This window comes from Micropterus salmoides, unplaced genomic scaffold, assembly GCF_014851395.1.
Source record: "Micropterus salmoides isolate LMB-PRFRI ecotype aquatic unplaced genomic scaffold, ASM1485139v1 Ms_hic_scaffold_16, whole genome shotgun sequence".
In the NCBI taxonomy this organism is placed as follows: Eukaryota; Metazoa; Chordata; class Actinopteri; order Centrarchiformes; family Centrarchidae; genus Micropterus; species Micropterus salmoides.
Window position 1 is genome coordinate 25,529,941 of NW_024040707.1, and position 12,885 is coordinate 25,542,825.

Below are 12,885 nucleotides of genomic sequence, written 5' to 3' on the forward strand. Positions count from 1 at the left end.
CTAATCGCTATTTAAAAGCTAATTGTATTCTACTTCTTTATTAGTAACTAGTAACTTTACCGATAGTAGTAGCCTACGTTTTAACAATTGATTATAGCCTATTACATTATTAGTTAGCCTAGTAACTATTCCCTTAGTTAGTTACTAGTATTTTTGCCATTGAAATCTATGGGGCTTTGCAGTTCAGATATCTCCCATTCATCAGTTAGGCTATTAGTAACTATTCCTTTGTACTATTTTCTATTATTTCAATACTAGTACCTATTCATTAGTTACTAATAACTATTCCAAAAGATACAAGTGACATTTTCATTCTTACTAGTCAACTTTTTTTGTAACTAGTCATTTTTTAATGACTACTAAAGTGGCACAAACAAACAAACTAAACAACTTGATAACTTCAATGATGCAAATTGGCTGGTAAATATTAATGATTATTCTACACTTGGATTAGGTCAAGAAGAGGAAAGAGATCTGTAGTCTAGCTTTACATGTCTGAAGTGCAAAATGGCAAGTGTTATGGAACAAACCTGGCGAAAATGCAATGAAGTCAAAACCATACATTTCAAGGACAAAAATGTGCAATTACTCACTGATAACTAAAAAATAGTTACTAGTAACTAATAAATAAGTACTAGTAGCTTATAAATAGCGACTTACTTTTTAAGGAATAAATATTTTGATGGTTTTCCATACCCAGCAGGCCATGTACCGCCTTCCTAAAACACATACAAACGCATAACAGTGCAGAAAGAAATCAAGTGTTTATTGTTTTAAGGCAATTCATGTGTTTGCATTTACATCATGATAGCCTCCAATGTACATACATACACACACACACCAGTAAAATTTAATCTACATTCAAGGGTAGGCATCTGGTTAGAGCTTAGAGGTGCACACAGAAATAAGAACAGTATTCTTAATGCCTTTCAGTTCCAGAAAGCACGCTTAGTGAAAACTCTGAGTTTGTTAACTTAGAAAGAAAGAAAGGTAACTCAAACTCTGGGTCAGTTTCAGTTGACTCTGAACTAGTAAGCAGCTGGCAGGTCTTCTTCAACAACTCTTGTTTCGACTTTCTGTGAATGAGTAAGGTGGTTGCTTCCATCAGGGCATGTGTCTGACTGCAGTGAGGCTAGTCCTCCATGGTGCCCCCAGTAGGCCAAACCTTTACCTAACCCCAACTATTCTTTAATCTACTTATTATGGCTCAACTCTGAAAAAACAGCAAACTGAGGAGATTAGTGGCCCTCAGCTGAACTTTACTTCAGTGTGGTCTTGTTAAATCACATTCTGACTCCAGTTAAGACTCCTCTCTTGCATCAATTATTTCAGCTGATGATGTGTCTGTGTGTGGTTGTGATGCATATTTAATTTTGCTCTGAGGACAGTGTGTGCAGTACAGTGGTGATGATGGAGAGAAACCCCTTCAGAGCTTTGTCATCTCTTGGTTGCTGCTTCAGAGTCACTTTTACTTCCTCCTCTTCTCCGTTTATTCTCACCAACTCTCTCCCACTCAGCCCATCAACTGTGGCCTCCTCTCCCTCTTTCACCTGCTTCTCTTCCCCGCCCTCTACAGCTTCCTTACTAACTACTTTCTGATTTGCCTCTCCAGTGTACAGCAGCTCCCCCAGTATGAGCGTGCTGTGGGGTGTGTTGCCAGAGTGTGCGCGTTGGGTGTGTGTGTACAGGTAGACCCTCCAGGGGAGTGTGTGCGGTGGCGTGTAAGCCAATGTCTGGATATTGACCAGCTGCATCGCAGCCTGAAGGCTCTGTGGTGAACAGTGAGTTATCGCAGGGCATTGGACACATTCTTCCAAACACACATAATCCTCCTCCTCTTCTGTTTTCTCAGCACCTAGCGAGAAAACAAGGAGAAAAAGTCAGAGAAACTGATGCCAGACAGACAAAAAGAAGTAGCAAGAACAGAACATACTTATGTACTTAATAGTACTTGAGGAAATGTACTTAAATACTGTACATTCAACCACAGGAGATTTTGTATTGGTTTTTACATTTTTTACTGCAGGCCTGTTAGCTCCTGTCAGCGACAATTCCTGTCCCGTCAAAAGGGAAGCCTTCTGCAGAAAAGAGTCCCCTTACATTTAATTACCTTGCTCAGTCTGTCTCTGCAGCCACAGACGCTGAAACTCCTCTGGGCTGAGAGCTGGGGAGAGGGACAAACTGAGGGGGACTGCATCGCTGGAAGCCAGGACATCAGAAAAGGAGTTTGTACATCTATTAGCACTGTCTGTGCCTGGATTGGAAGGACAAAGAAGGGGAAGATGCAGGAAAGGAGGAAAGGAAAGAAGGGCAACGAAGAGAGAGGATAAGGGCGCAGCAACAGCAAGCCAAACAGTGGACGGGGAAGGAGGATGTGGTTAAAGTGGAAAGGAGACAGGGAGTTAGGATGAGTGATTAAAAGTGGCACTGCATTCTCAGAAATGAATCCTTACCTTGGGGGGAAAAACTCCCAGTTTTTGAACAAAAGTATGTAAAGCTGGATCCATGGGGAAGTGGCATGAAGATATTTCTGACCCTCAGTGACCTTTCTCAGTAGTTTCAGTAAGTATTCAGAGCACTTTACCTATTGCACTCATTGTGTTATAGATGGATACAAACAAACCTTTGACATGGCATTAGAAATTTAAAAAAGTAAAAAAAAGATATAAGCAATAACCCATTACGACAAAGCAAAAACACATTTATAATTAGTTTTAGCAAATTTATAAAAAAAAAAAAGTATTCACAGACTGATTCAGGAACAAACGACATTCCCATCAGCCTCTGATTTACTTTGTATTTAGTACCAATAAGCAAATGTTAGTTTTCTAACATGCTAATCTAAACTGGTGAACATGGTCAGCAAGTTAGCAAAGTCATTGTTAGCATGTTGTAGTGACGAAAAAAAGTTCAGGGCTAGGCCAGTTATAAACCCAAAACTTTTCTTATCATCCAAAAAACCTCTCTGGAAACAGTCAAAAATCGGTGCAAAAGGGTTTTTATTCCATTAAAAGACAAAAACCTGAGTCACATCCTAGTAGGCATCAGGATGAATAAGTAAGTGCGCAGTTAGCGCACATTTCCTTTTGCAATCCTCAATCTCCTCCCATTTAGGCGGTGTTTTTATGCAATTCCCCCCCTTTTTTTTGTTGTAACAACATGGTTCTTATATTTTTTGAATGCTCTAATCCTGAAAATCACCATTAGAACTTTTAGAAGGTCAAATTGTACCTTTTCAAAGACAAAACATACAGTACATAATTAGATACCATTAAAACTCAAACACGATTGTATATTTTAAAAAGATATACATGTTTTTCTGATCAAATAGTCATTGTAAAATCAACCATAGTACTAATGGACTGTTTGATTCTATTGCTCAGGCCTTTGCGCTATTGCCATTGTGACTCAGCAACTTCTCAAAACTGACGTGTTTACCGTTATTCTCTAGTCTGTGGTGTAGTTCAGCAGTTTGATACTTTTTATCGGTCTTGTGTTTCCAAAAACTACTAGTCACGACTCTGCAAATAATAGCATATAACACATACACAGTGTAGAGGGAGTATGAGAGGGAATGATTACTGACGCAATCTTTCTTCAATAACGTCATCATTTAAGGCAATAACAATTCAACTATAACATAACCTAAGATAAAAATAACACTTTAAATGATGACAATGTAGACTATTATGATTGCTCTAATAATTAATAATAACAATTTAGACTATAATATAATGCTCTAAGAATTTACACATCATTAGCACGGTGACGCTGGCGTTTAGTGAAAAGCACTGGACTCGTTGTTATGCCACTGCCCTTCTACTGGCTTAAGCTACTTCTCACTGGCATCCTGCTATGTGAAACTTAAAAATGACCTGTCACTCCCATCCAAGGAATGTTGAAATCAAGGGCAACTGGACTTGGATGAAGATACTCAAAGACTTTCCATTACTCATCCAAGAGACTTCTTCAGTTCTGACTGACAGGGTAGGGAAACTCAGCTATTTAACCTCTGTGGGGTTGTTGTGAAAGATGATCAATTCTGCAGGTTCATTAGTGCTCCTGGATGTTGTAACGACAGTCGTTATGGTCGTTGGAGCCAAGTCTGAACTACCATCGTTGGCATCCTCACCTGGGGCAAAAAGTTTCCTGGGAAGTGATGAAGGGGATAAGTGGAGTCGCAGACCCCCTCCTCTGTTACGCGACGGCTTCTCACCCCGGGTGTAAATGGCTTCCTTGACACCTCTTTCAAACCATCCATCCTCTCTGTCTAAAATGTGTAACTGATGGTCCTCAAATGAGTGTCCTTTATCCTTCAGATGTAGGTAAACTGCTGAGTCTTGACCTGAGGAGTTAGCCCTTCTGTTTTGAGCCATGTGTCACAATGTGGTTGCGTTAACTCTTCTTTCCCCCACTCCCTTTAGTGTTGTTCTTTCTGGATCTTGCGGCCAAAGGTCCATTTAGGATATTCCACAGGCTGTAAGTGCCCCCTTCAGGTGGTTCTTTTCCTTTTCTTGGGCTTCATCACTTGTTGATATGTTCTCAACTCGGTGGTGCAGAGTTCTGATGACCCTTCTTCCAGAGTAGTTTACAGATCTGGTCAGGGCTGAGGCTAGTTCTGTTATTCAGGGTGTTGCCTTGTATCAGTTGTGTCCTAACGGTTTCTACTGCCTCCATGGTGGAGGAGGAAATGTAAAGAGTATGCTCAGCTCAGAAACAACATACTGTTGCTACTATAGGTAGCTGCTGTGGTGTGTTTAATCCTTTGGTCAGAATGTCTTGCTCTGGTTGAGTGAGTTCCCTATCTGACAGGTTTTTCACCCATCTGTTGTCGTTCTTTCTCCTTGTGACGGACCACCGTCACTACGGTTGAGTATGCGCTGTGACTGCCATTTCAACGAGCCTGGCTCTTTGGCGTTGCGGTCAAGTTGCATGTTTGGTACCCTGCAGACCCGGGTTCAAAAAAATGGGGTTACTGCTCTTGCCTTTCCGTCACATTCCTCCTAGAAAGTTATTTTTCTTGGGATCTCCAGCTGGTGACTGTAGGTTTTGGAACTCATGGGTCTGTCTTTCCTTGCTCTTGCGGTGTAAGCTGTCCGATTCTTTGTTCAGGGCTTCAATGGTGACATAGATCGGTCTCGCTCTCTCATTCAATAGTTGGTGTTGTGCGTTTTCCAGGATCATTCCAGCGCTGTGTCCTTTTACTGTGGAAGTGTAGGCTGTTAGGTGTAAGTTTATGTTGTCTGTATCTCAGGTTAAACCGGAGGTGGTTTCTGTAGTCTGCAAGACCAGTTGCCCTTGATTTTAACCTTCCTTGGATACATACGACCTGGATGACTGAGAACATTCACAACCTGTAACTCTTGTTTAACTGAAAGACACCAGTTTTGTGTGGCAAATCCTGTACAACTCTTTATACAGTAGTATGTTGACTGTTAGTGGTGTGTCACTCATCTTCTACTGGCACGCCCCCTGCCGCAGGCTTATGACAAATCTTTTATTGTCTATTATTACGCACCACAGCTCATTTTGGGGTGTTAAAGCAAAGGCACTGAATACTTCCTGTATGTAAAGGAGAGATTTCAGTTTTGATTTTTTACACATTTTCAAAAGAAAATGCCTTTAGAATCACTGTCAGACAGTTACATTTATAACACAATGAAGTGCACAAAAAGTGAACTTTCTGAACTTACAATTATGATAATACCACTGTAATTCTTGGATTGAGCACAAGGTTTTATTGGTTCTGTAGCTGCAATTCCCGCAGGCCAAAAAATAAGTTATGAAAACTAGAAATATCAGCAGCTTGTTAGAAGCCAGTGAATCAGTGGAATTCATTGTTAAACAGCCTTAATAGTCTCCTGCAGATATATTAGCCATGTTCTCTTCTGTGAGGCAGTAAAACCAGTATATTGCAATTTAATATAACAGCTTTCCCATAAATTCTACATTTATGGGAATTCAACAGTTCACAATTCTACTGGTGATGGCACAGCTGTGGGTTCAGAAGGAAAGGTAACACAAGCTTCTCGTGGTTCTCAACATCTACAGAGGTACATCTGCGTAAGAAAGGATGCCACTAAACAGCAGCCATGTAGGAAATCGGGCCGCTGAACTGCTCAAGCTGCAGGACAGACGACACACTGATCTAGACCCGACCGATCAAAAATGGGTGTAATCCATACAGTGTCTACCCGATTTTATTGGCTTCATTTTCACAGTCCTTCCCCTCACTGTGGGGCCTGAAAGGGAGTTTTACAGGAAGATAGCACATTTTATCAGCCTCGTCCGTGTCTCCCTATTTCTCCTCACTTGTTTGTTCAGCATTTCAATATCCCTCCTTCTCTGCTTGTTTAGTTGCAAGCGCACTCTACAGTCACCAAATGTGTTTATGTCTCTAGGGGTGGAAATATTTGTCTGCCGGTCGGTCCACACTGAAATGCCTGTTGCAATAACTACCAGATGGACTGCCATGTGATTGTGTATAAACATTCACGGCCCCAGGAGGATGAATCCCCTGACTTTTTCTCCAGTTCCACATTTTTGGCTTATCTAAAAATGTCTCGCATATCGCTGCCCCTTCTCCTCAAATGGTCTTAAATGAACTGCGTGGCTAATACATCTGACCCAACATCCACTGACTGTCAGGCACATTATACACTACTAGCTAGTTAGTCAGGAAAACTGGTGAATGCGAGACACCACAGCTACAACCGCTTCACCTATGATAACACAGTAACTCCACCAAGATGGTAGAAAGACTGGATGTTATAGAGCTGAGAAAGTAACGTGTTAATTTTACATTTTGACTACAATATTACAAAGAAAAATACTGTAGAGAAATACTGTGTAACTTCATTAAAGGCCTCGCCACTGTACACTCACCTGCATGAACCGTGTCACCTTGGCTACAGTTCAGTGTGCCTGAGAGGTCGGTGTTAGGCTTGGGGTCAAATGTCACATGTTCAGGGCTTCCTCTGCTGGCGGACTCTGTCTCTACGGCGCCCTGTCTCAGAGGCTCCAGAGTGTTAAAGCTGCATGCCCACTGACTGATAGGCTCCGCTGGGCGGCCAATCAGAACACCCAGAGACGGGTCTGACCTCCGACACTGAAGGACCCTACGTGTCTCTTCTATCCCACAGTGTAACAGGCGGTAGTAGAGAAGCGCCTGGTCACGCACACACATGTCTGTCTCCTCCTCTGAAAAACACAAGAGCGTTAACGATATCCTCGCTTTCTCTACCACACACACACACACACACACACACACACACACACCTATGCAGTAGTGCAGCAGTCTTCCAAGCATGTCTTGTGTCTCAGCAGGCCGGCACAAAAACAGCCTCATGGTGGTCGTCAGCAGCTCCATCTTGACTCCCAGAGAGGACTCGCTCCTCACTCCATCAATGAACACCTCCAAAGTGTAGGGGGCGCTGGAGACTCGCTCCCCATACACACCCAGCAACCACAGCAGGGCCTGCCTGCCCTAATGGGGAATGAAGAGAAGGAGAAGAGGATTAGTACTAAGTTTAAACACCCAATGAGATGTTTTGAGTTACTCTGGCCAATCAGTGTTCTGCTCAGGTTTAAAGGTACCCTTCCTGTGAACTTTTTAACCACTAGTAGTGAATATAGTGCAGTAGATGACGTGAAGCACGGTCATCCTGATGATTACACACCGTTATTTTGATCAGGAGTAGGTTCCAAAAATCGTCTATGCAAATGTTTTACGAGGATGGAAATGCATTCAACGTGTTTATTAGACACACAATGAGCTCTGGTGAGAAACGCTGAATGTAAACATAACTTTTTGAGTTTACAAGAAACTCCACGTGACAGCATTTAGTGCCTCGTGAGGAGTAAACAGTAAAACGTGTTGTCTGACCATGTCTGAAGGAGAAGCTGTTAATTGTTTCTGCATTCATAGATAATTGTGCAAATGGAGATAATATGGCACACCTTGAGAGAGTATTTCCCTGAAGGTAAGTGACATGGGAAATCTCAATTGCCTTCGTGTGGGGCGTGGGAAATTTGAGGGCTGAATTTCACACAGTTTTGTAAACGCTCTGTATTTATATAGCTTTCTAGTCGCCTGTTCGACCACTCAAAGCACTTTTACATTCACCATTCACACACATCTATACACTGAGCCTAAGTGCTCACACAGAATCAGACACCAAATGCAAAGTGGAGTTTCGATATACAAACAGATGCATGGCATGTGGTTGTTGAGGTTATTAGTTCAAAGGAAACAAGCTTATGTGTTATAGTTCACACTACTTGTGTGAAGTCGATCAGTTCATTCATTCATTAACATAAAAAGTACAACCACCAATAAAATCTCTATCTTTTTTTGAATTGTAGATTGTTTGCTTATTAGTTCCACATAGGCTGCAAACATGCCTGTGTACATGGAAATGACTAACCAGATAATCAGATACTGGGCACACTACTACAATGCATATATCAATAAAGGAACATCTTCTCAGCATTATATAATCAATATTAGTTATCTTATCAGCTACACATAAAATTAAACATTAATGAATCAATAATTATAATCCAATATTATAACATTTTCTGAACTGGGCTAATCTGCATGATGACTACTTTTACTCTTGGTACTTTTATTATATTTTGGATGTTAATACTTGTACTTTACTAAAATTTAAGGTTTACTTCTAAGACCACTTCTAACAGACTATTTCTACATTGTGGTATTTATACTTTTACTTAAGCACTTAAAATATGAGTACTTCTGCCACCACCTGCTGTTGCAGAGTATTGTGTATAATATTTGTGGAGATGAATTTCAGTGTGGATCTAATGTGGCAAGAAGCTTTAGAAACTATTCAGAAAGGATCTCTTTCCCTCCAGCATGTAAAAACTGAAGTTCAAGTGCAGCTTTCAACCAACAGCAGGACTGTGATGTGGTTAACCTGCAAAATGTCACTGAAAGAGACCAAAAGTGGCCGCAAGGGACTTTTATGTGCCTGTGCCGTGGGGCCCATTCTTTCACAATCTGTCCATGTGTACAATACTAGTACTATACCTCAACAATTGCCTTAAGTACAGGGATTAATATGCATTCAAGCATGCTGACAAGAACATGTCACCATGCTTTAAAACAAAGATAATGAGCAAAAAAGAAAGAGGAGAGAATTAAAAAGAACATGCGGAACTCAGTAGTGACACACATTTCCTGGCTAAACTAACCTAATTTAAATGTTTGCTGCAGAGCAGAAGCTGGCAGGAAGTAGGTAGGAAGATTGTTTCAGCAGCATTGGTACCTGTTGACACAGGCATTTTAGTACAAATTTTAGGTACTTATCTAAGTATTTTAATTTAATTTTATACTTCTATTGCACTATATTTCAGAGGGAATTATTTGACTTTTTACTACATTTATTACACAGTTATAGATACTAGTTAGTAGTAGTGGCTAGAAGTCATCTACATCTACAACATTAATATATTAAAAGTTTTTCTTCACAACACGAAATATTCAGTTTGTTTGAAAAAAAAAAACGATCTTGAAGCATTATTCTTTAGGCTGTGTCAGAATTTACTCCATGTAAATTATTTAGTGCACTATATTTATGGTAAAATTCATGCACTATGATAGTGCCCTCAAGCGTTCCTACAATGGAACATAAAAAGTCCTAGAATCCGTGACACGTACACCACTTTTATTACTAACAATCCCATAATGCAATGTACAGCATTTTATAAATGCGGAATTAAACTGGCGCAACAGTACACCTGTCAGTCAAGACGCAAAATGATGATAATTAATTAATGTACGGCTCAGTGTAAATTACTGAGGACCAGATTCACTGCGGCTTCAGATTTGATACATTCTGCCCAAAACACGTGTTGGCTCCCAGTTTGCATATCATTTGTGTGAATTTTGTGCAACCTGCATCTCCCTCCTCATTGCATTTCAGGGAGGAACATGCCAGTAATTGAAGGAGTGATGTTAACAGAGGTTGATTATGTATTCAGATAGAGTTACTAAACACACACAATTTGCAACTGTCAGTTCTGCTGGGAAATCCTCCATCTCTGAAGATGTAAACATACCGTAAATGGGATTTACAAGAGCCACGAGGTTTTAGCAGGGGAAAGAAATATGTAAATTGTTTGTAATAAAAACTGATAAACACAATGTCTGTTTACTGCACACATAAATGAACAATTTATCAAAATATGTACTGTATATGGACTGCAGATACAATAAATAATAGGAGTCCTGCCCACTTCAAACCAGTGAAAAGAGCCCAACCACAACACCACAGACAGAAATCTCTCTGGTGAAAAAGCCAAGAAGCTGATGGAGAAAATATTTTCTCGAGGCCTTTACCCTTGATTATGAAAAGTAAAATAACACTTAAAATAAGTGACCATTCTGCATAATGAGAACTTTAACTTTTGATACTTTAAGAATATTTTGCTGATAATACTTAATGTACCAAGTAACATTTCGATAGCAGGACTTTTACTTGTAATGGAATATTTTTATACTGTGGCACCAGTACTTTCACTGAAGTCAAGAATGTGAATGTTTCATGAAATGGTGACATTTCTACATCCAGGCAGTACGTGGATGTGGCAGCTGTGTCTGACCTGGGAATCCTGCAGAGTCTCCTCGCAGCCTTCGAGAGCCAAACACACAGTGTCGCTACACTGAGGACACACCCAGACCAGGTCACGCATAGTCTGCACGACCACTGAGGAGTGTGAGAGGGAGAGATGTTGAATGATGAAACATTCAAACAAATGCAGGTGCATTCTGACAGTGCAATATGAACCCATTGTGTGTTTGTGGAAGAACGAGTTTTACCAGAAGTGATGTGCTCCTGTCTGAGCCCGAGCAGTCCAGTAAGGATCTCTAGACATCTGTCGCTGTAGCTCCGTCCAATACGACCTGCACCAAATCCACACAGGACATGAGTGAATGTATGACTTTAACCCATTGGGTGATGAGGTTTAAGAATCCCAAGAAAGGACCCGATAATGTTGAAATTTGCATTACAGGCAGGTGCAGTTTTAAAGGTAATGAGGCATGAACAGAGCCAGGTAGTGTTCCCATAGAAACATGTAGTCGGCCTGAGCTTTACTGGTGTTAAACATTTAGGAATAAAGTGCAAAATCAAGGACATAGGAGAAAATGAATATAATGTTCCTGCCAGAGTGAACAAAATAAGACTACAGATTTTTAAGAGTATAAGGGTTACTTAACGTGAGCTGAAAGACTATATGAAAAAGTGACAGTCTGTAGGCGTTTGACTTGTAATAAAGACACAGCAAACAAGAGAGTGTGTAATAATAGCGTGTGTGTTTACCTATAGCTGAGATTGCAGCCTGGGCAGTGTCAGCGTTGACATCAGTGCAGTATCCTTTCAGCTCATCCAGTAACATGGCTACATTCTCATCATTCACCAGCTCCACCAGCACCTGCAAACACAAACCAGCCTTAGGCTTAATAAAGAAGGACAACTACTGCTAATACTGGGTCGTAACTGTGGACATCACTGCGTGTTAAAGGAGATATCCTGGCTTTTAATCTGTCACACACTTTCTGAACCTCTCAACTTCTTAAACCAGTTGTTAGTTCTTGTTAAATATGGGAAGGCGGATTACTCTCCAGCCACGTTTATCTTCTCAACTTGCTTAAAATAATGGATCAAATAAGTTAAAGGAATAGTTCAACACTTTGGGAATTTTTTCTGAGAGTTAGATGAGAAGACTGATACCACTATCATGTCTGTACTCTAAATACGAAGCTGTAGCGTTAGCTTAGCTTAGCATAAAGACTGGAGACGGGGGGGGGGGGGGGGGGGGGGGGGGTTACTGGTTTACATGTTAAATCTTGTTTGTGTAATCTGTAAGGAATCTGAAGTTTATACTACATGTTGTGGTTTTAAGGTGGGCGGACAGGGGGGGAAATAGTCTAGCACATATGCGTGTACCTGGTGGACTATTTCTTGGCTGGGAGCAGAGGTTGCCAGCATAGACAAGACAACGAATAGCAGATTTCCCAAACAATTGTACTTTTGCTGGAACCTCCGCCGCCTCTGTGATGAAATGTGTGATGAAATGTGTGATGAAATGTGTGATGAAATTTGAACAGAAAACTAAACAAGCATCACCTGCATCTTCCTCTGCTTGATGTAGGCTGGCTCAGCATAGCCACAGAAGAAACGTTTGTAGTGCGCCCCCATCAGGCCAGGGACAGAACGCAACAGCAACTAGAAGAAGACATTTCATTTCTCAATATGTAGCCACACATCCAACTGACAAGATATTTTCCCTGAAAAAGAAACTAATCCAGTCATTTTAAATAGCATAAAACAACACGCTTTGTGTCTCTACGCCGTCGGCACACTAAACACACACACACGCAAAACACTGTTGTCCAGTAAGACAAACAACAAATGTTTAGAATTTGCTTTGGGTCTTCAGCGTTATATATCTCACACGCACACTTCTTCCAAATTCAACACCAACAATTAATAACAAAAAAATTAAATATAACAGTTTTGCAGTTGTTTACAAAATAATGACTAGAAGAGGGAAATCATGAGATACAGCAACAATGTTAACAAATAGAGATAAGTGACACAATAGAGTAATTGTTTCCGGCTGCAAGTGGAGGGAATCAATAATTAAAACACATAAAGCTTAAAAGCTCTGTGGTATCTTTCTGACGAGCTGCAAAGACATGCTCAGACTTTATTTGATTTTTTTAAGCAGCTATTTTATGTTGTCTTTCAATAATGAGTATTGTAATATAGCAACAACAACAAAGTACATTATTTTCTCTGAAATTATCTTCCTGCTGACATCAGACAGTCTGACTTGATGGCTTTGAAATCTAAACTG

At 40.6% G+C, this 12,885-nt stretch overlaps 1 protein-coding gene across 1 annotated transcript; it reads right to left on the bottom strand.

The window, feature by feature from the left end:
- Positions 1-744: 744 nt before the first annotated feature.
- LOC119905769 (AP-4 complex subunit beta-1-like) lies at positions 745-11,457 on the bottom strand (the record flags this gene model as incomplete). Its single annotated transcript, XM_038723082.1, is given in 7 exon segments — positions 745-1,855; positions 2,111-2,254; positions 6,886-7,200; positions 7,279-7,486; positions 10,627-10,730; positions 10,844-10,927; positions 11,346-11,457. Coding segments are annotated over 7 exon segments (1,455 nt in total), but the record flags the coding sequence as incomplete, so codon positions are not given.
- Positions 11,458-12,885: the final 1,428 nt, after the last annotated feature.